The following is a 25,504-nucleotide window of genomic DNA, read 5'->3' as shown; positions in this document are numbered from 1 at the left end:
TTTCACCATTCCCTGTACTTAGTTTTTCATAAACACAAGGCAGTCCTCTGCACCGTGTTTTATTTCCAACCAAAATAAATAACCTTTGCACCAACCAGAAGTCGGTGGTGGCATTCATGTACCCGAAACATGGGAACACTAAGGTATTGCTCTGCTTCCATATGGGTTCGTTTTGGGACATCTTTTCATCTATTTCCCCCTTCTACAGTAGGTGAAAAGAGGATTTTTGCACTTACCATCAAATCCTTTTCTTCCCTGCTGTGGGGTGGCACAGACCAACCCACACATAGATGTTTTAGCTCTGTTCACTTTTGCTTCTCTGGTGAGTCTTGTCTCCTTGCTAGGCTAGTGGTAAATTGAGAAGGAGATGGAACAGAAGGGTTGTATAAGAATGGAGGCCTCAGTTTTTTTCTACACTGTGCCCAGCATTCTAGGGGATGAAACATAAGCCATTATCAATGCGTCTGCTCACAGTATGAGAGAAAAATATTTAACTGTAATTACGAAAAAGTTTTCCTTTTGCTGCAGATCGGCGGTGTAATGAGCAAATTGCTGTACAACAGTTTTGTAGAATTGTAAAACTCAAGTATATCAAATAAGGAAAGCGTTGTGAGAACTTTTCATTAGTTTATATTTGCTACGTCTGTGTTTGCTATCCCCAGGGATCCGTGGCGTATGTGCCGCAGCAGGCTTGGATACAGAACTCGACGCTCAAGGACAACATCTTGTTCGGTCTGCCAGAAAATGAGAAAAACTACAAAAAGGTGTTGGAAGCTTGTGCTCTGCTGACCGATCTGGAGGTGCTGCCTGGCGGAGACCAAACAGAGATTGGGGAAAAGGTATAGTATGCAAATTTATAGGTGGCGCGGCGTGGGGGTGTTCAGTTGACCCTCACCTTAACCTGTACCGTACTAGTCACATAAAAAAAGGTAATTTGAATACCCACGTATGTAGTCTTTCACTTATTCTCAGCTCACATGTTGCCAGACCTCTCCTGTTCAAAAGATAAGGCAGTATCATCACCATCACCATTTATTTATATAGCGCCACTAATTCCGCAGCGCTGTACAGAGAAATCACTCACATCAGTCCCTGCCCCATTGGAGCTTACAGTCTAAATTTCCTAACATACAGATAGAGAGGTCAATTTAATACCAGCCAATTAACCTACAAGTATGTTTTTTTGGAGTGTGGGAGGAAACCGGAGCACCCGGAGGAAACCCACACAAACACAGGGAGAACATACAAACTCCTCACAGATAAGGCCATGGTCGGGAATCGAACTCTTGACCCCAGTGCTGTGAGGCAGAAGTGCTAACCACTAAGCCACCATGCTTAATGCATCCCATTGTACAAGTGTACCCGCTAAACCTGTGTTAAAAAGTCAGTTGCAATCCGGTTGCGATGGGTATCTACTTTTTTCCTTTCAACCTTTTTTTCAAAAATGTCCCCAAAAATATGTTTTGCATTACTCATCCTACTGAGTAGCAAAAAAAAAAAAAAAAAAGTACCCCCCGTTCTTAAAAGATGCTTTGTTAAAAATGATTGCTTTGTAATGTCATTTCTGTCCTGCTGTTTTTCACAGCACACATTGAGGGTGTTCTGTTTTATGATACCACCAGCAGACCTAGTAAAATGCTTTCTTTACTGCTTACTTTTATGGAACTATGCAAACATGGAATGTACTGTAAATTCTCTACCAGTTGGAGAAAATAACATGGCAAAAAAGCCAGATTTGTGAATAAAGTAAAAAATATCCTTGCCTGTGCAAATCCAGTGTTGGTCAAATAATATATTTAACTTGCAGGAGTATTATATGTTGAATAGAGACATGATCAGTGTAGGGGGTCACCTATTGTAGACATGTATATAGCAAATCCTGTGCAATCTGTTTAAACAGTATATTTTCACTTCACCCTGCAGGGCATTAATCTGTCGGGGGGGCAGAAGCAGAGAGTCAGCCTTGCTCGTGCAGTGTATAGCACTTCAGACGTCTACCTACTGGACGACCCTCTCTCCGCTGTGGATGCTCATGTTGCTAAACACATTTTTGACAATGTCGTTGGCCCGGACGGTTTGCTTCGAGGGAAAGTAAGTATTATTGATTGTATGTCCATTTAAAATGTTTCTTGACATAACTAAGCCATTTGCACACTCCAAAAACATGCAAAACAACCAGAGATATGCCATGTTTACTAGATGTATACCCATGCCTGCGTGGCTGCCATGTTATCTGACTGGTCACAAATGACAATGAAACACAGGTGCTGACCCCCTCTTCATGTTTCTTTCAGACGCGGCTCTTGGTCACACACGGTATCAGCTTCCTGCCCCAAGTCGACCATATTGTTGTGTTTGTGGATGGTAGGGTGTCAGAGATGGGCTCTTACCAGGAGCTTTTAAAGCAGAATGGAGCTTTCGCTGAATTCCTGCGGAACTACGCTTTCGACGATAACGTGGAAGAGGAAGAACTGACAAGTAATTGTTTACACTTTTGGGCAATATCAACATGCTCTGTGTTAAAAATGGTATTGCCTTCAATAGCATTTCTGTATACTCTTAACGTGATTGATGCCAGAGAGATGTGTTTGTCAAGTACAGATGGACAATTTGAGCAACCACAAAATGTGGTTCTTGTCTTTTGTACTAAGATATATTTAGCGAGGTCAACGTCTTAATAGCGGCTGCTAATATATTTTTAAACACTGAACACAATCCTATACTGACAATCTTTAACAAGGGCCATAGGCACTAGCTTGTCATTGGTGGAACAGGAGGCCAATCATCAGGAGCTTATATCCGTATTAAGAGCCTGACCTCATTGGCTGGTGTGTGTCTTCCGCAACTGATGATTGACATTCTGTTCTACGCCATGTGCGGCTCCTCTGATAGGCCTGAACAGCTGATCACATGTCGGCCTGCACATAAGGAAGGAGCATTGTAGCATTCAGCTGGTGTCTATGGGGAGGGTAAATAAAAAAGGGTAGCTCCAATCTCGGTTTCAGGGCCCCATAAGAAAAGTGAGCTTTGGGTAGGGGAACAGGAAGAGAAGAAAAAAATAGGAGAGGGGACAAAAGAGAGAATTCAGCTGGGGGTAGAAATGAGAGCGTAATAAGCAGAAAGGCCTGGAAAAGAAAAGAGCGTGAGACATAAAGGAAACGACTGAGTGCTACATTTCACTGATGTCACTTAGTGACTCCCTAATTGATTTTGTCTTCACCGGGAATTGCCCCCTGTCTGCACTCTAAGGGCCTGAGTCATTAAGGACAGCAAGGCAAAAAAAGGAGTAAAATTGCTTCTGGACAAACCATGTTACAATGCGAGGGGAGCAAATTAGATCATTAGATTAGATTAGATTATTATTTTGATAATTAGGTTATTGCTTTGCACATAAGTTAAATCCTGTCTGTTTTTTTATGTAGCACACAAATGCTTTATTTGTACACTGAAATTTAAAATTGATCTAGGACATGCCCTACCCCAACTATATCCCTCTATCCAACTATGTCTCCACATTTTAAATTTACCTCCCCCTCTAATGCGACATGGTTTTGCCCAGGTGCAAAGTTACTCCTTTCTTATGCTTTGCTCTCCTTAATAACTCAGGTCCTAAGTGCTTGTTCTCCCCAGCGACTGCAAACCTGCGTGTGCGCCCAACTTTTGCCTCGGGAGTGGCAAACATCATAGTTGATTGCTTGGCAGGACGCAGGCACAATGAGAGAAACGTTTATTACTTGGGATTTATGTATGTGCATTTGGGGGGCAGCTTGTGGGACATCTTGATGGAGGAGGGGGGGGATTATGTTAACTTTAGCACCCCAATCATTTAAAGAATTTGACTGCTATGAGCAGAGCCTCTTTCTCTGTAGGTGGGAGCTGTATCTCTGCACATGTCTGTGCCATGCTCTGAATACCTAGTGGGAAAACTATTGTTTGCCATTTAAATAGCATTTTCCAGAAGTCTGTCCTGAATATGAATTTGTACATTCTTCCTATGGAGCAGCTTGAATCCATCCATAACTCTCTTATTGTTTCAGTGATGCTATATATTGTTTACATTTATTGTTTTATGTTGAGCATAACTTTCAAATTTAGTTGTTTACAGCTTTAGTAGCTTACATCTAAAAAGGAAAAGTGGAGGTGTGGCCCACAGCAACCAATCAGATTCCAACTATTATTTCCTAGACTGTACTAGATACATGATAGCTGGAATCTGATTGGCTGCTATTTACAACACCCCCACTTTTTCTTTTTAGAAGTTTTAGTAAATCTACCCCTAAGTCTGGTATTATAATTGTTACCTATTGTTACCTATTTTATAATAACACCAACCTCTGCTGAGATTTATACCTTGTATTTAAAATATATCCCATCATTTTTATCGTCTTATGTTTTATATCGTTTCCAGTTCTAGATGAGGAAGAACTGTTATTGGCAGAGGAGACACTGAGCAACCACACAGATCTAGTAGACAATGAGCCCGTAGCTAATGAGGCCCGCAAAAAGTTCATCAGGTAAGGGATATTTAGCGAAATTTTCAAGGACACCGACCAGATAGATAGAGATTTCTTTTTTGATGAAATAACCAATTGACTTATTTGTCCCCCAGGCAAATCAGTGTTCTCTCAGACACAGAACCGTCACACGCAATGTCAACACGGAGGAGGATTTGTGAAAGAAAGATATCAGAGTCTGTCGCGGCCAAGAAGCCTCCAGTGGACAAACTCATTCAGACTGAAACGGCAGAGACCGGCAGGGTAGGTATAATTACTGACCTTCTCCAATAACATTTACTACACCTTTGTGCAGCTTTTAGACTCGGCAGGGGCAAACGCAGGAGAGGGGTTTCCACTCCATGCCGCCAATGGGCATTTCCAGTATGTATGAGGGCGAGGCTATAATTTAAGACGGTGCTGGGCTGCTCTTCAACTCCTCCTATCCCCATCATATACACAGGCAATTACTATCCCCATCATATACACGGGTCAAACAACCTCAAGCATACAGTGCCCCAGGCTGGGAGGGGGGTTTCCAGGCACTAGCCCCCCCCCCCCCTTTCCCCCCCTTGTGTGCACTCCTGCTATGGTATAATTATAAAATTCATGCTGCTCTTGGTTGGGTAACTTCTTTTGTTCCTGACTGTTCTCTGGCCTTTACATTACTTGGGGGAAGCTTGTGTTAAGGAAGGATACCAGGATTCAGATTACCATCCTAGATGTTAAGCCAGATACATCTTGTAGAGTTTACTCAGGGGTCCTTGTCAAAACGTGTTGCATGTTTTTGGTGTTTCTTGCACATAAAAAAAAACAAATAAGTTTTAATGCTACCAGCTGGGACTGGCTCTACCAAATCTAGGATGTAACGAAAAACGCCAAGTACCAGCTTTTAACACGAGCTAGAATTGGTCCAGTAATATTTGAAGCCTGGTAAACTCCAGTTTTTGAATATGAAAATAGATTGTAGTTTTTTAGAATGGAATTAAACTAATGACATTATTGTTATTCTTTGTCTAATGTTGTTTACCTTTTAGGTAAAAATGACGGTTTTCTGGCAATATATTAAGGCAGTCGGCATCGCGGTGTCATTATTCATCTGCTTCCTGTACTGCTGTCAGAATGCATCAGCCATTGGAGCCAACGTGTGGCTCAGTGACTGGTCCAATGAGCTTGTTATAAACGGAACCCAGCAGAACACAGACAAGCGGGTCGGAGTTTACGCAGCACTGGGATTGTTACAAGGTGAGCGGATGTCGGGAAATTATAATAAATGACAAATGTTTATATTATAGTTTACTCAGTGTATTAGCCCAGCATGGTCTTGTAATACAGATCCTTTTGTTCTCTGTTGAACAGGCATCTTAGTAATGGCATCCTCGTTCACGCTGGCAATGGCTGGGATTGGTGCCGCCCGGAAGTTGCACGTATCGCTCCTGGACAATAAGATGCACACGCCTCAGGCGTTCTATGACACCACTCCTATTGGTCGTATTATCAATCGGTTTTCCAAAGACATTTACGTGATTGATGAAATGATACCACATACCATCCTCATGTTCCTGGCTACCTTTTTCACCTCCGTCTCAACCATGATTGTTATAGTATCCAGCACACCACTGTTTGCAGTGGTTATTGTGCCCCTAGCGTTTGTCTATGTATTTGTACAGGTGAGTAACAGACTCCTTGTCTGGCAATAAAGTAAGTGTCCAAGTCACAACTCTATTCGCTACTCAGGGGTATTGGAGGACCCTGCTCCTTCCAGTATCTAACCGCGAGTCTCTGTCTTCCTGCTGGCCTCTATTCAACTCTACTTTTAGACAAAAATGCAACAACTAGGGGTTGACCCTCACCAGGACGCTGTTGTCTGAAGCCGAAACATAAGGCAACAAAGCAGCTTGCAGTTCTGGAGGGCGCAATCCGTGCAGCCCTCTTCAACAGAGTTCTACTGGAGAGGACTAGACGGATTGTAATACTTAGCGGTCCTGCAGGGAGAATGAGCTGGTTTCTTGTTTCAGGTGACAGTGAGGTGTCCTAGGAGGGTCCTGAAAATATCTGTTGGGGTTATACAATAGTGGACAACCCTTTAAGACCTCTCTCACAACCACCGTTTCATCTCGAATGGAAGGAGTGCCAAGTTTGTGTGTTTCATTCGGACACCAGACACTCCCAATGAGTGAGCGGAATGTTGAGGAAACACCAGAGCTTAACTATGTTAGAGATAACTAAATGTTCAATGTTCCTGTGGAATAGTTATTGATTCACTATTGGTCTATTGAAAAGAAAAGGGACCCTTCCTTCAAATTTACCATAGGAGTCTTTTCTATGCTAAACTGATTTTATTTGTCCTCTTAAAACACCTTAACATTTACTGGACTAAACATTTTGCAGTGACAGTAAATAAAATACCTGTCCAGCATGAATAATGTGCCTTGCAGCTACTATTCTTTACTGCTTTATGGCATGAGTAAACCAATTCACATTGTACTCATCCTCTGATGACATCTAGTGGCTATTTGAAATATTGCACCTGGTTTACATACACCTGAGAAATTATGGTTTGGGATTTGAGGAATATTAAAATATTATATCTATTAACCGACATGCCTTAAAGAAAGATCCCAAAGATGAGATACTCGTATGATATTGAATTTTCAGCAATTCAGGATTGTGATTTGTTTTTTATATGCCATATTTTTCCAGCAATCCATGCAGATAAGAGACTCAAAAAAATTAGTATATGTATAAATGTTTTATTTTATTTTAAAATACTAACAACAGTTGTACACAGAAAAGTACTGCTGCAAACCGCTACTGGATTAGAAGTGAGGTAGCTAGTATTTATATATGCACTGTCATGCATACATTAGGCTGTTAGATCTCCTGCACATCCATACTGCAAACAATTCTTAATACGGTATATAAAGAAAGCCGTCAGTTAACTGTGTTTACTCTTATTGTTGCAGAGGTTCTATGTGGCAACATCCCGACAATTAAAGAGACTGGAATCGGTCAGCAGGTCTCCGATATACTCTCACTTCTCAGAAACTATCACGGGTGCCAGTATCATCCGGGCCTATGGAAGGCAAAGCAGCTTTGTTTTACTGAGTGACAAAAAAGTGGATGACAATCAAAAGAGCTATTATCCAGGAATTGTATCAAACAGGTACAACATTTATTGTTTAATGAGTTGCTCAGTGACCACTAAAGTTAAATTAAAAGTTGCCTTATTTTATAACTAATAATTCTCCTGGAAATAAAATCAGAAAATCGGATTTTCAGAATGCTACGCTACAGAGCATGCTACCGCTATATAAATAAATGTTGATGATGAAAGGATTGCTATTCCTAAACAAGGCAACAGAGTGCAATAGTCACAGACAGATATAATCACAAACATCCCAGGTTCCGTAATAGAATGGGAACTTATTATAAATATAAAGACTTTATACTTAAGGAGCAAGGGAAGTTACTATGTGATATATATCAAAGACTATGTACGTAGCTAAATACTACAAATGGAGTGATGCATAACTATATAAGTACTTTTTATTCCCTGCCATTGTTCTACAGCAATTCCCCATGTTAGGAAGATGGTATTTCTCTAACACGGCAAACACACAGCAGATTTACATATTCATAGTGTGGATTTACACTCATGGCAAGACCAATGATGCAACAAAACAGAGCAATTCAGTCCAAACTTTTGGAAATGTTTCAGATCGGGCTGAGCCATAACTAGGGCGGTGTGACACCTGCCCTCATCCAGGATGGAGAGCTAGGTGCTTGCTGGCCAGTGGCGATTCTGGGGCAATTAAGCAATAAAAAGCTGTACTGTGGTTTTGCAGACAGCTATAGACAGCCACGGCCTGGACTCATAGTCCATATAGTTTAATAAAAAACCACAACAGGAAGAATGAAAGTGGTCGAGGACCAGGTTGCACTTGAAAAGGGCTACTCATGCTCTCTTTTGGCTAGGCATGACCCCATAATTGGCCATTTGCCCTTTCAAGGAGTGGGAGGGCACTGGGGCACTACCATCAGGGCACTGTCCTAAAGATGGATGGAGCACCCCATGTCTGTACTGGAGTGGGGGGGGGGTGATCTTTTATTATAGAGCTGCAGTGGAAGATCGGGGTAAGACAGACGTTTGGATTTTACATTCATAGTTTTGATTTGTAGCTTGAATTAAATCATTAGGCCCAAAGTCTATCACTAAAACATTTTGGTCAGCTTACCCTGTATCTAAACAGAAGTCTTGAAAATATCTCTGTAGCTGTTAGTTTATTGGTTGGTTGAAGTCTGTCAAGCTGATGACTGGATAGTTCCTCCCCAATGGGATATGTTACGTCTATTTTGATACTGTAGATACACAATAGTTTGGTTAAATCTTTTCATTGAAGAGATTTTGCCTTTGTGTTATGATTCTCGATGCTTATTAAGGAAATACCTGTGCTTTTCATGCTATTTTTGGTGTGATTTCCTATAAACACATTAAGAAGTATTAACATGTGACTATTACACACTGTAGAATTGGAAGTTGTTTTATGTTATTTTGGACATTAGCATAGAGATAACATGGATCCGCATGTAGCCTCCTTTGTCTTTGTAGGAAATGTAAATTTAATACAGGAGTGTTGTGGATACTTATATAAGTAGTTGTGAAAGGTATCCTTATCATTATCAGCCTGACATCACTAGTCATCAAAAATAACAATATCTTTCGCTATGGTGTCTATTTTAGTAGTTCATCCGTTCCAGATAGTGACAAAAATCATCTATATTACAGGTCATATACCAAACCATACCTAGAGCTTCTCTGTTCCACCCTTCTCTTCTGCTATCAAATTTATCTCAAGTAGAGATTACAATGCCCACAACAGTGGCAAACGCAGGATTTGTAGAAAGGGGTTTCCACACCACGCCGCCAGTGGGTGTGGCCAGCATGCTTAGAGGCATGGCTACAATTTTAGACAGTGCATGGCTGCTCTCCAACTCTTCCTATCCCCATAATATACATGGGCAATGCTGCGTGCACTACTGTTAGGTGCACACAGCTCTCCCTTTTCGAGCAGAGCCGTGTGAAGCAGGACATACCTCCCAACTGTCCCTACAGTCAGGACAAAGTCCTGACTGAGTGTGTCAGAACAATTGACAGACTGTCTTGCTCTCTCCTACCTGTTCTTGCTGCTTTCAATACTTGTTGGGGAGAGATGGCTGTGAACAGTGCAGACAGAAACCATCTGCACACAAGCTGCAAAGTGACTGGTCCAGCCACATCAAGCATACAGTACCCCAGGCTGGGAGGGGGGTTTCCAGGCACTAGGGACCCCCCCCCCCCCCCCCTCGGTTTGCCTTATCACAATACACAAAGCTCCTTGCCTTCACCCAGTCCATCTCCAGCCCTGCCTCCATGTAGGAGCCTGTACAGACAGAATCACCTCATACAACACAGCTAGCTTTGTGGTAGTTTACTCTCATTTGTTTGTAAAGACCACTACTAGTACTGTGCCCTTTACAAAGCACTCAGCCTGCACTTTCTATGAGCCCATACCTCTCCGACTATCATTATATTTCATAGCATGGGTGAATTATGCAATATATAATACACACATGCTTTGCTAATTTTTTTTACAATAATTTTTTTAATTTATTATTACATTGTACAAAATATTATTTTCTGGCAAATTCAGTTTTTTACTTTTTCCTGACCTCTCTGTATTCTTTTCTCTTTTTTTGCTGCTGTTTAGCCCTTTTCTATCCCCCTCTCTCTCTCTCTATGAGGGAACTGTCACATCTGCTACTCTCTTTCTGCAACTTGCCCACTGTCTCTTGGAAAAAAATATCTCTGTCCCGTGAAATCTGATTATTTGACATTCTGGAAGGTAAATATGATACAATATCATACATTACTAATCCGCTGTAATGTAAACCCCCACTCTAATATAATGAGCTTTCGTGAATATGTGTTATACGTGAATATGAATATGTCTGGCAACCATTTTGTTGTGCTTACACCTCAATAAAATAAAAAAACTGTTTTAACGCTGGTTCTTCACAAGTACAATTTGTACCACAGGGGAAAAAAATATCCCTTCCAAAAAGAACAACAAAATGTAAAAATGAAGCTGGTATTGTTTGTTGTTACAGGTGGCTCGGAATCCGGGTCGAGTTTGTTGGAAACTGTGTGGTTCTGTTTGCTGCTCTGTTCGCTGTGATTGGCCGAGAGAGCCTTAGTCCTGGGCTCGTGGGTCTATCCGTATCCTATGCATTACAGGTACATCTATTTTCAGCATATAAGATGAAAGGAAACTCTACTAAATGTGCAGCAACTACAATCCAATCTCTACACTGTTTTGTTTTTCAGGTGACAATGTCATTGAACTGGATGGTGAGGATGACCTCTGACCTGGAGACAAACATCGTAGCTGTTGAGCGTGTAAAGGAATATTCCGAGACAGAAACTGAGGTGAGTTCCGTACTATAAATACATTCCAAAGATAATAACAAGTTGGTAAACTACAGGATTGTTATTCCTGGGAATTAAAAGTGCTGGGTCCTCCATGGAATAGTCCCTAGTTGGCAAGGTGCCAGTGCCTAGGGCAGTGATGGCTAACCTGTGACACTCCAGGTGTTGTTAAACTACAAGTCCCAGCATGCTCTGCCAGCTATCAGCTAGTTATCTACTGGCAAAGCATGCTGGGGATTGTAGTTTCACAACACCTGTAGTGTCAAAGGTTAGCCATCACTGGCCTAGGGGGAGCATGAAACACTGGGGAGCCTGATTCATTAAGGAATGCAAAACAAACGCATTGTGCGTTTTTTTTTTTTTAAATGCATGTAGATCAGGCATTCGCTGGATACGTCCAATACATATGTGGAATATAAAGTCACAAAAGGACGCACAGCAAAAAAATATTCAATTAATGTCACCTGTTAGTAATGCGCATGATTGCAAACACATGTTCTAGCAGGCATAGACAGCCGTCACCAGACCTGTAGCTGGTGCAAGGGATACAACAGAAAAACACGTGCTCAAAACTTGAATCAGCTGCTGCAGCGTGCGCTCGGGCTTGGCACACCCTTACTGTTCATTGACTATGAGCATACGCCCCTTTCCCTACCCTGAAATCGTAGGCTGTACTAAGGGTCCTTTGCAATCGAAGATTAGTTGGACGTTGCTGCATTCTCTGACATGGTTCATCTCTGGGCATGCGCAGAGCGATTTTATGCATAAAGCAGCGCATCAGCATTTACGTGCCTGAATGAATCAGGCCCTTAATGAGTTACATAATGCCACTGCCTCCGCACGGAGCTGATATGGAGGGATGCACCCGGCAGCTACTTGCCTGTGAGCTGCTGAGCCTCAATGTCCGTTATGGGCTGGGAAAGTGGCACTGCCTACAGTCTCACTGCCCAGCACCGCACTTCCAGACTGAGAGGAGCAGAAGATACCGCACTTTCCTGCCTTCGAGAGAGGGGGAACTGCCTAGAGCACAGTCACATGTAACATAACATAGGTCAAACAACATCAAAACAGATAGCACATTTTTACCTTTAAAGGACATTACAACCAATAACTACTAGTTTCATTTTACTTTCATTTCTTCCTTTGCAAAGTACGTTGTGGTTGTTGGACAGATTAAAAGTAGTTTATAACAACTGTCCCAAATGGGGTAGGACAGTCCCAATTTGAAGGATCTGTTCTGCCATCAAGATCGGGACAACTTTGTCCGCAGGTGGGAAATTTGGGAGGTAATGTCTGTTCACTACTGCTCTACATGTCAGGGGGTTTGGAGGGGAGGAGGCAACGGACAAGCTTAGCATTTCAAAACCGCTAGGCATGCCCCCAGGGGTTGACCGCACCTCCCATCTTGAAGTGACCACGCCCCCATTGTTACATGCCACACCCGCTTTCCAGATTGACAAAGAGTCAAGGTTGGAAGGTATGTTATAATCATTTCAGATCGCAAAAGTATAATAAAGGAGTTTTAACCCATTATGCTTCTACTATGTATGTAAGTTTCCCTGTCTGTGCTTATAAAGTATGAGTTTAATATTAATCTGTTTTTAACAATATATTGTCTCCAGGCTTCGTGGACCATAGAAGATAAGAAACCTCCAGCAGGTTGGCCAAGCAATGGGGAAGTAGTGTTATCCAACTACTCAGTCCGATACAGACCTGGTTTGGATCTGGTGCTGAAAAATTTAAGCCTGAATGTAAAAGGAGGAGAAAAGGTAAATCTAACATTTTTGATGACGCGCATTACTGTGGGATTTATGTATGATAAAACAGAAGGCCGGATTTAAATAATAAATGCTAAGTTGGTAACGTATTACCATGGCTAGAGAAGGACGAACCGCTTAAAGTTCAACTTTTGGAAAAAGTCATCATATTGGGTCAATAGTTTTACATTTGACAAATCAATTCATAGATGCTTTACTGTTAATTGAACTACTAGAAAGTGAAGGCCATACAAAAGATTGTAAATTTGTTTATATATCTTACGTTTTCATAGAATTTGTTTAAAAATAAAATAAGTTTCACAAACTGAGAAACACTGAAATTTATAGGAATTTAAATTTTATCAGTATATTCTGGCAACCTTTAACTATGGCAAAACACCAAATTATTATGGATTTTCTATTGATAATTTGAATGTTTACCAAAGTAATCATATGCCTTTTTTTTTCCCACAGTAGATTTGTCAAATGCTAATAAAGTCGAGTGCTCACATAGGTTGGTCCCCTAGCTAACGGGGTCCTCCTACAGATAAATGACTGGAGGTTAATCTCTGATAGGTGAGGTTTGCAGAGATACTATGCCTGATTCAAATCAGAACTTAATATGTATGCAAGTTGCTGTTTTAATAAAGAGCACGCAACTTGAACATAGTACCTTATGTATTCAAATCCAAGCAGAACTCAGGATGCATTTCGATTTGAATCTGGGTGTAATGGTTACATGCCGCATGTTAACAGACAGAACAAACATATGTGCAATATAAAGTCAGAATGCATGTAAAAAAAATGATTTTAGAAAATAAAATGAACAACTCTAAACAGTATAATCATTGATAAAAAATTTGGTTGAATCTTTTTATTTATTTTTTTATGATTTTTTTTTACTTAAATACATAAATCAAGATGTTCTTAATGCGTACTATACATACAATTGCATAAAATTGTCCTATGCTAGCTAGTGGAACACATACGTGTGCTTTGCAAACAAGGTCTATGCCGTGCCAGTCTTCGCAATCAGTTGGCATGTACACGTGCCCTGTATCTGGTGCGAATGATACGGCTGAAACAAACGCACTTAAGAGGAGCTCAGGACTTGAATCGCCCGCATTTGCGTCATCACGATCTCGGCACGTCCTTACTACACACTGCCTATGTTAGTCTGTCCCTTCCCACCCCATGCCCGCCTTTTAGTAAGTGTGTCATTTGCGTGTGGACATGAAGTGCATGTAATTGCGTTCATTGGAGTAAGGGCCGCTTCTGAGCATGCTCAGAGTTATTGCACACAAGATACAGCATGCAACAGGACTTACCAAAGATGAATCAGACCCAAAGTCTCTATAGTGATTTGCTAAATCCATTTTTCAGGTTGGAATCGTCGGAAGAACGGGAGCTGGAAAATCTTCAATGACACTTTGTCTCTTTAGAATCTTGGAGGCAGCAGAGGGAATAATCACAATTGATGGCATAAATATCTCAGAGATTGGGCTCCATGATCTCAGGTCTATGCTGACTATAATCCCACAGGTAAACTGATCTCTATATTTACACATTCTCATGTATAGATGACATTTACTGCAAGCAGAGAATAGAAAACCGACCATCATACGCGTAGTGTATCTGTTACCCTGACGGTCTGTTCACACACTCACAGAACTAGATGGCGGAGGTCTTCACCTTAAGCAGCCGCCTTTCCCATAGAGCTTTACATGCTCACCGGTACTCAGATGCCCCCAGATGTAGTGTAAGTTTGTAATACAAAACCGTAGCAGCAGGCCAGGAGGCAGCGTAGATGGCAGCGGATGGTCAGACGTAAGCAGCGGTCAGAGGTCACTAGCAAGCAGAATAATCAGGTAACACGCCAAAGTCCGGGGTCACAGGCAATACAGCGGGGTCCAAGGTACATGCAAACAAATCATGGTCACAGGCAAGCTGGCAAGGTCCAAGGTACAGGCAGGGGTCATACACAGAAGTTCAATCCAGAAGGTATGCACCAAACAGCACAGGAGCAGGTTAGCAGACAGGGAACTGGACGCTATAACCGGCAGTGAGGCTCAGACCTCACTGCTTTAAATAGTACTAAGAGCCAATCAGGATAGAGGAGAACAGGGCTGACAATCAGCCTCAGGAGGCTGCTAATTAATTACTAGCTAGAACTAGCATAGGTAATAATAACATAAACCAGGAAGCATGTATAAAAATATAAATAAACCAGTTTAAATCATATGAGAGCTCCCCCTGGAGTTGGAGGATGTCCCTACACCCTCCTACATCTATGCCATAACGACAATCCCAAAGAATGAAAACAGAGCATAGAAGCTAGAGCACGCGCCCGGCTGCTAGATCACGCCAGGATGCGGCGTACCGCCGCGGCTTGTGACAGTATCCTTGTATTTCTGTATTCCCATTGTTAGTTTTTTTGAGGGGGTGACAACATCTTGAACTGGTGACATCGGCAAGCTGATTAGTGTACAACGCTCACTGTTCTCCTGAAAATCAGGAGAAATGGACAACAAGTCACAATTTTTATAATTGATTTTCTCCAGAATGTGTTAGTAACTGTACATTATAACTTTCTCAGGTTGCACTATTGACTTCTGATTTTTACATGGTAGACTGCTTTTTCAGTTGCTTCATCACTTATGACAGATTTATCTTCTATAAACTTGATTTTAAGTTGGCTTTTTGTTTTCTTTTTAATAAGTAAAAGTTTTGGCTGTGTACGTTATGTCATTTTCATGTGTGCTTTCTCCTCATAGGACCCAGTACTTTTTTCAGGGACACTAAGAATGAACCTTGATCCATTTGGTAGATACTCAGATGACGAGCTCTGGAAAGCACTGGAGTTATCTAATTTAAAGAAGTTTGTGTCCGGTCAGACCGAAAAGCTGGACTATGAATGTTCAGAGGGTGGAGAAAATCTAAGGTATGAATATGACAGGTGATAAGATGAGGTCAGAATTTTGGGTGTCAGCTACACTTAATTCACTGGCAGTGATATAGTCTGACTTTCTACTGCCCACGACTTACAAAATATTGCTTGATGCTAGCGGAAACTTAACCCGCATCTATTACCGCACGAGAGCACCAATTAAATAACAATTTTATAAAGCATAATGTAAGTACAAAGCAAAAAATGAGTTAAAAAGGTAACATCTCACACCTTTATTTTTTAAACAAATATTTTTTATTGAGTTTTTTTAACATAAAAACAAAACAAAACAAAAATCAAACAAGAGAAATAAAAGTACAAAGATAAATGACGTAGTTCCACATAAGGCTACAATCTGCATAACAAAGAAAAAGCATTTCAACACCAGTAACTTATCTAAACTATCAAAAAGACATTACAATGGCACACAAATGGTTCGGTTTAGTAACAATTTATAAGGATATGCTAAGATGCATTGTGTTATATAATATAATATACTGAATGGGTCTTCAAATTCCTATTTACTCAAGCGACATATTAATATTGATATGAGTAATAAACACTGCCCGGAGAATACATATGTATGGGAAACTAGTTAGTAATGTCTCATACAATGATACTTATGTTGAATGGAGCACTTCACCATATCAGCCAGGGCCTAAATGACAACTTATATAGGAGCAAAGTCTTCCGCCAAAGAACTAATCGCGTACCTCGATTTCGCCCATCTTTACCATATCTTGTAATATTTTGACATGGTTCCCCGGGACTGATAAGTAAATCTTTCGTCCCCCACCGCGGCATTCACCAGAACCAACCAAGCACCAAAGTCCGGTCCCTCCCGTGCCATTCACACCCTGGCAATTGCAATCTTAGCTAAAGCGAAAAGGTTGAGGACATATCTAGGTGCCAACCTTCCCAACAAAAGACTGACCTAGACCAAATATACAACTTTTGGGGTACAATAATGGTATATCTATACCTGTGTCTTGAATACATCTCACACCTATATTTACCACCATGGTAAAGGACACAGATATTAAAGGGAGGTGCAGTAGTGTCATCTCCTATACTATTATTAAGTTACTAAAAAGTCTCACAACATTCCAAAAATGGAACAATGACATAAAATACATATGTAGTAAATAATTCTGTCTACAATACACTAAGTAAATCTGTTATCACTTACTACAATTCTGATAACATTTTTTGCTTTTTCTATCCCAGCGTTGGTCAGCGACAACTTGTCTGTTTGTCCCGGGCTCTACTCCGCAAAACTCGCATCCTCATATTGGATGAAGCCACAGCCGCCATTGATCTGGAAACTGATGATCTTATACAAATGACCATTAGGACACAGTTTGAGGACTGTACAGTGCTCACCATTGCACACCGGCTTAACACAATCATGGATTATACCAGGTTTGTAGATCATATATGTTTAATGTGGTTCTGGTGAAAATACGCATGTGCGATCGTTACAAACGTATGTTGTTATTTTCTTATTTAAAGAATGTTTTGTCAGGACAAAATATATAGTTACCTGTAAATGAGAGCCATGTCTTGGATACATGATATACAGTTTTTTTCTGGCTGAAGAAAAGGAAAATTATGCATTACAATACCACAAATGCTTATAATATGAAATGCCAAATGTTTTAAAATATCTTAGGCTAGAGGGAGATTTATCAGACTGACAAGATGTTTTTATTGAACTTAGAAACCATTAGCAAACTTTTGGAAATTGATCTAAGGTGATAAGTGTTGTGTGATCCGTGGATGGGGAGTCTGGACACATAATTGGGCAACTTGTCTTAAAAGTGTTTGATGGTTTGATAGGCAAAGTAAATTCTTTTCCTGGACTCTAGGGACATCCAATCAAGGTTTACATGTTACAATGGGGTATTGTATGTACATTGCAACACAAAAGAGCAGATTGTGTATGATGAGCCCTATCGTAAACGACATCTTCATAGTCTTTATTTGGCGTTAGCATGTGCTATGCCTTAGATTTTCTGGTCATGATACTAATTAAACACTGTTCAAAAATGGTTTGTTTTCAGTTATCCATTGGTCAATCTCAAATAGTTCAGATTGGAAAATCATGGAAATGCCCTGACGCAAGTCAGGAGCCAAAATAAAAAGAAGAAAAACTAACCATAGTGTGTAACGTTCTCAAAGTTAGAAACACAAAATTATAATAGAATCTTACTAACCTATAGGTGTGCTTTATATGAATATATCATGAAGCCCTTTGCCAACCCTCAGTGGGTCTGTAATGCCTATATAGGTGTCCTACTTTCACATCCGCTGGTCTATATAGAGATTCCCTGATGTATGTCTTGTACAATAAGCATTCAGAACTCTCCCTGTCTGCAGTCCCGGGATTAGAATCTTCCACCAATTTGCCAATCATACTGTGATCAGAGAGTGGTGATCTAGGATCTTAGGTCTGTATTTTAAACCCTATCTGGACATTTAATGAAAGACCATCTCTATGTTAAGGTCATATTAAAATTCTTTACTTTCAGTACAATGTTCCCCAACGAGCACTGGAGTGGCAGAATCTGGTAGTAAAACATCAACTTCTATTACAGAAATTTAACATTTTTGTTATTGAAAATTTTTGTTATTGTTAATCTTTGTTATGGATCAGGCAGGCTTACATGTGAAAGGAAACAGTAGTGTCTTTAGCACTTTGTAGTCAGCAAAGAAAATAGAACTACCATGCAGCATATTATCCATCATGTTCTGCTCTCTCCCTGGTTCCCTCCAGCTGTAGTTCCTCAAATAGTAAACATCCTACAAATATTTAAAATGAACTCATATTTTTGGAATCATCTCAATACTTGGCCAGATCTGTCATTGCGAGAATTTAGTGTGTGTTGTTAGTTGATTTTGTTACTCTCTTTTTTCACTTTGTATTTCCTTATTATTATTATTTTATTATTACAATTTATTTATATAGCGCCACTAATTCCGCAGCGCTGTACAGAGAACTCACTCACATCAGTTCCTGCCCTATTGGAGCTTACAGTCTAAATTCCCTAACATACACACACACACACACAGACATACAGACTAGAGTCAATTTGTTAGCAGCCAATTAACCTACCAGAATGTTTTTGGAATGTGGGAGGAAACCGGAGCACCCAGAGGAAACCCGCAAACATGGGGAGAACATACAAACTCCTCACAGATAAGGCCATGGTCGGGAATTAAACTCATGACCCCAGTGCTGTGAGGCAGAAGTGCTAACCACTGACCCACTGTGCTGCTTTAAAGGCTCCTAAAGTAATTTATTTAATGTTTTTTTCTATTACTCCATCCATTATCTTTCTCTGTTCCAGGGTTCTTGTTCTTGACAAAGGGCAAATAGCTGAATTTGATACTCCGAGCAATCTCATATCATCAAAAGGAATATTTTACGGAATGGCAAAGGACGCCGGATTAGCTTAAAATGATTTTATTATATATTTTTGTATTATTATGTTACAGACTGCCTTAATTATACATCCACCATGTACAAAAAGCTGAAAGTACGGTTTTACTTTTTACACATTGTACATCCCAACAGTAACCGCAGCTATAAATATTTTCTAAGGGGTGTCTTTTTTTATTTACAGAAAACACTTGTATTTTGATCAGAGCAAATAAGAAAAGTTATGTCTATTTAAATGTTGTACAAGATACTGTACGTCTGCAGATCCACTTACAAAAGGCCAAATAAATTATTTTCACTTTTTTACATGCTGTTGTTCCTCCGTTAATTTCAGGGTGTAACTACAAAATAGGGAATATATATGTTTTGTTACATTTTCATTCTCAGCAACTATCCGCCTTAAAGAGAAAATATTTGGACTGCATATTGCTTAGTTAAATAACAAAGCTAGAATAATTGCGTTGTACGTAATTACGTTTTTAGTTAATACAATGGATAAGAACCCACTATGTTGAAATACATTAAGACAGGAAATCCGTTAAAGGGCCGCTAGAGCCCAAAATTTAAATTTTTAGTTATAAACAATAAAGGATCAGTGTTACACTGACATTCCACTGCAGCCCTGTTACAAAGTTAAAAATTACTTTCCATTATGCAGAGCTGAAGCCCCTCCCACATGTTTAGGACACTGCTCCATTGGGATCTAATATAACTTATAAAGCTGAGGCTGAGTTACTGCATTATCACTGGCCCTGCCCCTTTGTGTAAAGCAACCAATCCACACAGTTTAGTACTGCAAAGAGAGCTTAATTACCTACTGTCCTGGATGCTCCTGGAGGCTCCTGAATTTTGCTGAGTCCTCCTGGATTCCCGGAGGAGCAAGCACCCTCCTGGATCCCTGGATTAATGACACTGGCGTTGCACAACAGGTAGTGGGGCAACGCTGATGCGATCTCATCAACACGCCCCCTCCAGCACTTGCCACCTGACCTCCCATGGCTATTGGGTACCACTGTAGTATTGTCCAAATATAATGCAAGAACGTGTGGCACCACAAGTGCCATGCATGCTCTGACAGCCCATGAGGGCTCTGGCAAGCTGGCACTTGTATAACCAGCGTCAACATGGGCACAATTTTATATTTGCACTTGTACTGCCGAAAGTGTGCACTGCATGAGCAGCCCGGTGATAAATGACTATTGTCCCAGTATTAAAATACATAATGTACCCATATGAAATAAATGAATCATGCTCCCCATAAAAAATATCTTTTTCCACTTTAAAATTGTAAAAAAAGCTGTGCCCATAATAAATACTTACTGAATATCTTAATGTTATCTTGGTCCGATGTAATCTAATTGGAAATTGTATTATCCATATTGGAAAGAAAATAAAAATACATAGAAGAGATGGACAGAAGCCGAGGAACACTGGATGCGAAATGTATAGCTCAGATGAGCACGGCTGGTTAATAGCCGGGCAGCCAATCGGGAGTGATCTCTTATTTGTAATTGGCTGAGTGATGTAAGAGACTGCTCCCGATTGGCTATTTGGTTAGTAAGGGTTACACCCCACTTATGATCCGTGCAAGCATAAACAATTAATTGCGCATTTTGCGACTACGTCTTGGACAAAATGCGTTCGAATTCTGCATCGGGCCCATTATGAATAATTTTTATTGAAGTACATATAATATGTAGCACAGCCCCCTTTTATAACTCATAAACTTCTGCTCACAGAACTGGCTCTATGCATCAATGGAACTGTCTTAGCCACTTGGAGAGCCCACCATGTAAGGGGTGTATTTAATACACTGTTCCATTAGTTTGATACAGTGCATGACGGGTCACAGGCATTCACAATGGTGTGCTGTGTTGGCTCATCATCAGTGTGACTCTTAGAAAAGGTACGTTTTTTCCGGCAGAAGCATTTGAAGGAGAAGCTGAAGCAGGAGACGTGTCATGTGCCACTAGAGCCGACAGCTTCACAAGGAGCTGTTTCCATCTATGAAGATGTGTGTCAGTTGGAAAGACATTACATATGACTTAAACCTAAGATCAAGATCAAAATGTAGTGATCCAATTTCAAGATGCTGAATACCCATGGGTTTTGTCCAGACAAAGTGAATAGAGAACTTAAAAATGGCATTGCCCAGCCAGGACGTCACTGGGATTGCCATTGATAGTGATGACGGAAGTAAGGATGGGCACTTGAGATTTGGAACTGCATCACTTCTAGGACTGTGGACACCTGGAGCTGCCCCCTGTCACCACAGCTGTCATGGTTGTTTGGGGGAAAGTACACTTCAGTGGCGATAAGTACAACATGACCACTTGCCATCTTTCTGACAATATAATTCTACCATTTTTTACCAGTCACATTGAAACAAATACAAAAATGAAAACTATAGTAAAAAAAAAAAAGAAAAGATACCGTATATACTCGAGTATAAGTCGACCCGAATATAAGCCGAGGTACCTAATTTTACCACAAAAAACTGGGAAAACTTATTGACTCGAGTATAAGCCTAGGGTGGGAAATGCAGCAGCTACTAGTAAATTTCAAAAATTAAAAATAGATACCAGTAAAATTACATTAATTGAGAGACCTCAATAAACAGTACTGAAGGGAATGTTGGTATATCCGGAGGCTCCAAACTGTATAGGACATAACAATAAGGAACAATGCAGAGCAGTGTTGGGAGTGTTTAACTCACGATTTCTTGATAGCCGTGCTCAGTCCGTCCGCGGTATTCCTTAAAGATTGCAAGCAAACATTCAGATTGGGTGCGCAGCCTATAATAGCCGTCCAGAAACAAAGTCATATGAAGGAAAGTTCCTAGCTCCGTTTGGTCCTACCACTCCAATAGCATTAGCAATAGTTACACACATCAGTGATTGTGACACCTGTGTTATTCAATGTCTGATATCTGTCTCATATATTTCTGAACGTCATATTGGGCAGCTTGTAATGTAAGTTTAGCGATTAGCCAGATGCTGAACCCTTTTCACGTTACAGGAGAGCTTTAACGTGTAAAATTCTGCATAAAAGATCCCATACCTGCATCCAGACACTCTCCACCGTGGTGCAATGGGGCTGTCAGTTCGTACATATTGTTGTGTGTTGCTCATTCCATCCTTTATTTTATCATGCATGTGCTGCTCGTCAGACACAGTTTCTCATTCATCTGTGAATATGGAGGGTACTCGGACCGAGCCCATTCTCCCGTTTGCGCTCTCATTGCTATTCCGCTCCACCTCCCCCCGCATGTCTCTTTGACAGCCTGCAGAATTTTACACAGAGTTACTGTCTCCTGCAGAGCTCTCAGTGTCCTCGGACAGCGTCTGACTGTGCAGGGACCCGGAGTCCTCGTCAGACTGGCTGTTTCTACGACTGATCACCCGATAGATGCCACAGTCCAACACGTTGAAGCTCTCCTGTAACGCGAGTGACGTTCAGTACTGTTTATTGAGGTCTGGATCTTCATCACCTGAGTATAAGCCGAGGAGGGCTTTTTCAGCACAAAAAAATGTGCTGAAAAACTCGGCTTATACTCGAGTATATACGGTAGCTAATCTTTCAAAAGGTACCCCTTAATGATGCAGATACTCCCATATTGGAGGGGTGGAGTAAACCAGTGTAACATGCAGTCTGAACACAGTATGCAGAGCAGAGGTTGGGTATGTGACTGTGCACTGGTCAGGTTAGGTCTGAATGATACACACCACAAGCCCATTCCATGCACACTACGCTGTCTCTAGTAAATGTGCAGAGCAGGTGTAGTAGTTGTCCTACAAGACCTCTCATGTGGCTGGTTGGAGCCCTGCACTGTCTCTGCTCACATCCTGCACTGTGCCCGGCAGGTGCTATGGATGTGTACCCTGTGCAGTTCAGGTCCCAGCAACCTGCCAGAGACTGGTGTGATAACAGGTGTAAGTTCCGCCATGTTATAAGTAAAGAACACTGGTGTTCACTGTGTTGTGACGGAAGCCTGACCAGTTTGGTGGTGTTGACGTTCAATATGAGGACATGGCCTTATGCCGTTTGGGGAAGGGTCCTTTTGAGGAGCATTTTAAAAAATGCTCTGAAGATTAGGCATACATTCCTGTGATTAATAGCGACAATAAAAAATTGGGGTGGGAGGGGATAAGCAAGAAGGGGTGGGAGCCTGTCAGCTTCATTTGTACAGGGCCACACAATTTCTTAGGGCGGCCCTGGTCCTGGAACTGGAGGAGAACAAATGGAGGATGGAAAACCAGGAGAATGCATCCAGTCTGGAGATCCGTGAATTTGAACTCAAGTTAGTGGTTTATTTCTATAAGTGTGTGAAGAGCACCTTGCTGATCAAGGGCAGTTTCAATTCCATCAATGTATATAATTGCAACAAGGGGAATAGAAATTGGGAAATATACTTATTAATTAAATAAGAATGCTACTGATATCATTTTGTGAATAGTTGGGGTAGAGAGGCCTTATTATTAAATGTAGATAAAATGTGGGGCTGGTATGGGAGAGGGAGACATATTTATGAACTGTAGGTGCTATTGCTTTAATGTCAGTGGAGGGAGGCTTAGTGTTGTAACTCATTGCTCTACTTTCCAGTAAATAGTACATATTTATTTTCCAAACTGGGCCCCAACATTCCAGGGCTTGGCCATGCAACAACTGAGAGACCAGCCAGACTGGAAAGGTGAATTCACCCATGGCTCCTGGTTCTGTGTGTGCTTCCCATGTTGCTGCTGTTACTTCTGATTGCAGCAGGGAAGGGGACCTGCAGTTTTGTGATGGGATGGAGGCCAATAAGGAGAAATAGTATCAGCATGATTAAAACAGGCGTGTGGGTGGATTAATGTTATGTGGGGGCTTGGGGTGGGTTAGTGTAATGCAGGGGCGGATCTAGAAATTTTTTCTACCCCGGGCTATATTGGGGGGGGGGGGGGGGGGGGGGGCGATTTAAGCCCCGCCCCCTTTCTAACTTCTAAGGCTGCCGGCGGCTGCACAGTATGTGCAGGTCCGTTAGGCAGTGATAATGTGCTGTCCCGCTGCTCTGATTGTGTTTAAAACACAATCAGAGCAGCCGGGCAGCACATTATCACTGCCTAACGGACCTGCACAGTGTGCAGCCGCCGGCAGCAAGCCCCTGCTAGGGGGGCGATCGCCCCCCCCCCCCCCTGGATCCGCCACTGGTGTAATGGGGGACTGGTGTGGGGACTTGAGGGTTAATGTTATGTGGGAGATGGAGGTTTCCAAATTTAATTTCAAACTATCAAATTGCATTCATATTTTACATACCACTACTTCTAAATTTCCACTTCAACCACAGGTTAGAGTTGTATCATTAGTACACAGGAAGAAAAAGATTTATGAACATGGTCTGGAGCAATCACCCAGGAATTAACAACAATAATTAGAATTCGCTTACAATAGAGCCTCTGTATGAACTAGCTGAATCTACAAATATCAAGAGTCATTCTGCTGGAAAATCACAAACACATTCCATACAATGGACTGGCCGGAAGACTGGACCTGAAGCAAAAATTAAGAGCACAGAGGCTTTACTATTTATATCTACATTTAATATAAGCACAATCGTGCAAATACTAAAAAATAAAATATTTTATTTTGGCAGAAACTTGTGATGCCAAAGTACAGCTACAAATGAAATAAGAAAAAAAATAAGTTTATCAACCCAGGAAAGAGTGTGTATGACGTTTGATGTGAGATGAGTTGACAGTTCCGTGACTGAGGGAGTCAAGTTCACAGTAGCATGTAGAGCGCAATATGTGCATAATTAAAGGAATGCTCCCGAGTTCAGGGATAAGTTGAGAAAATGCCAAAAATCCAGAGAGAGGTTAAAGAGAGTGTGAAGCCAATGCAGTGCTGTTAAATAGCAGGATCAATCAGGGATTACAAGCGAGTGTCAGCTCTTGAGCCCAGTGATATGCTGCAAAGGGATGTGATGAAGTGATTTATGCTGCAAAATATTGAAATGGGGCGGATGGTTGGCACCCCAGAAGTAGTGTAATGAAGGATTCTACAGGTCTGGTGGTATAGTAGAGAGGCAAAGCCCCTTCCGCCCCCCCCAGCTGTTTTGGAATAAAACAAGGAACACAGGGCTAAAACTGCATAAACTTGTGGGTTTATTGTCTTTCTTGAGTTGTAAGGTCTTGCCACGATGGCAGATACTTACCAGTAGCATAGGAAAGTAATACCACAATACCATCAATATGAAATGTTATTCAACAAGTCACAAAATAAATTACATTTTAGGAATCTTGTTTCAACAATATCAGCATTAAGCAAAGATAAACTACTACAACACATAGGTCACTGAAACTACTATATCTCACTTTGAAGTTAGGTACTGTGCTTCAGTGAAATGAGTTTCACTGAATA

General features: G+C 41.1%; 1 protein-coding gene across 2 annotated transcripts in view; it reads left to right on the top strand.

Moving 5' to 3' along the window:
- Positions 1 to 19,414, top strand: part of ABCC3 (ATP binding cassette subfamily C member 3) — an 88,775-nt gene extending 69,361 nt beyond the window's left edge. For both annotated transcript variants that reach the window (XM_075177968.1, XM_075177969.1), the window contains exons 17-31: positions 663 to 839; positions 1,924 to 2,091; positions 2,295 to 2,478; positions 4,409 to 4,514; positions 4,610 to 4,757; positions 5,531 to 5,738; positions 5,853 to 6,163; positions 7,460 to 7,659; positions 10,644 to 10,770; positions 10,861 to 10,962; positions 12,585 to 12,731; positions 14,103 to 14,261; positions 15,494 to 15,660; positions 16,894 to 17,088; positions 19,017 to 19,414. In XM_075177968.1, coding sequence (XP_075034069.1) covers positions 663 to 839; positions 1,924 to 2,091; positions 2,295 to 2,478; positions 4,409 to 4,514; positions 4,610 to 4,757; positions 5,531 to 5,738; positions 5,853 to 6,163; positions 7,460 to 7,659; positions 10,644 to 10,770; positions 10,861 to 10,962; positions 12,585 to 12,731; positions 14,103 to 14,261; positions 15,494 to 15,660; positions 16,894 to 17,088; positions 19,017 to 19,125 — 2,508 coding nt within the window. In that variant the 3' untranslated portion in view covers positions 19,126 to 19,414. The remainder of the gene's footprint in view (positions 1 to 662; positions 840 to 1,923; positions 2,092 to 2,294; positions 2,479 to 4,408; positions 4,515 to 4,609; positions 4,758 to 5,530; positions 5,739 to 5,852; positions 6,164 to 7,459; positions 7,660 to 10,643; positions 10,771 to 10,860; positions 10,963 to 12,584; positions 12,732 to 14,102; positions 14,262 to 15,493; positions 15,661 to 16,893; positions 17,089 to 19,016) is intronic.
- The last annotated feature ends 6,090 nt before the right edge of the window (positions 19,415 to 25,504 follow it).

This window comes from Mixophyes fleayi, chromosome 6 (genome assembly GCF_038048845.1).
Source record: "Mixophyes fleayi isolate aMixFle1 chromosome 6, aMixFle1.hap1, whole genome shotgun sequence".
NCBI lineage: Eukaryota > Metazoa > Chordata > Amphibia > Anura > Limnodynastidae > Mixophyes > Mixophyes fleayi.
Note: the sequence above shows the minus strand (reverse complement) of the source record. Positions and strands in the feature narration are given on the sequence as shown.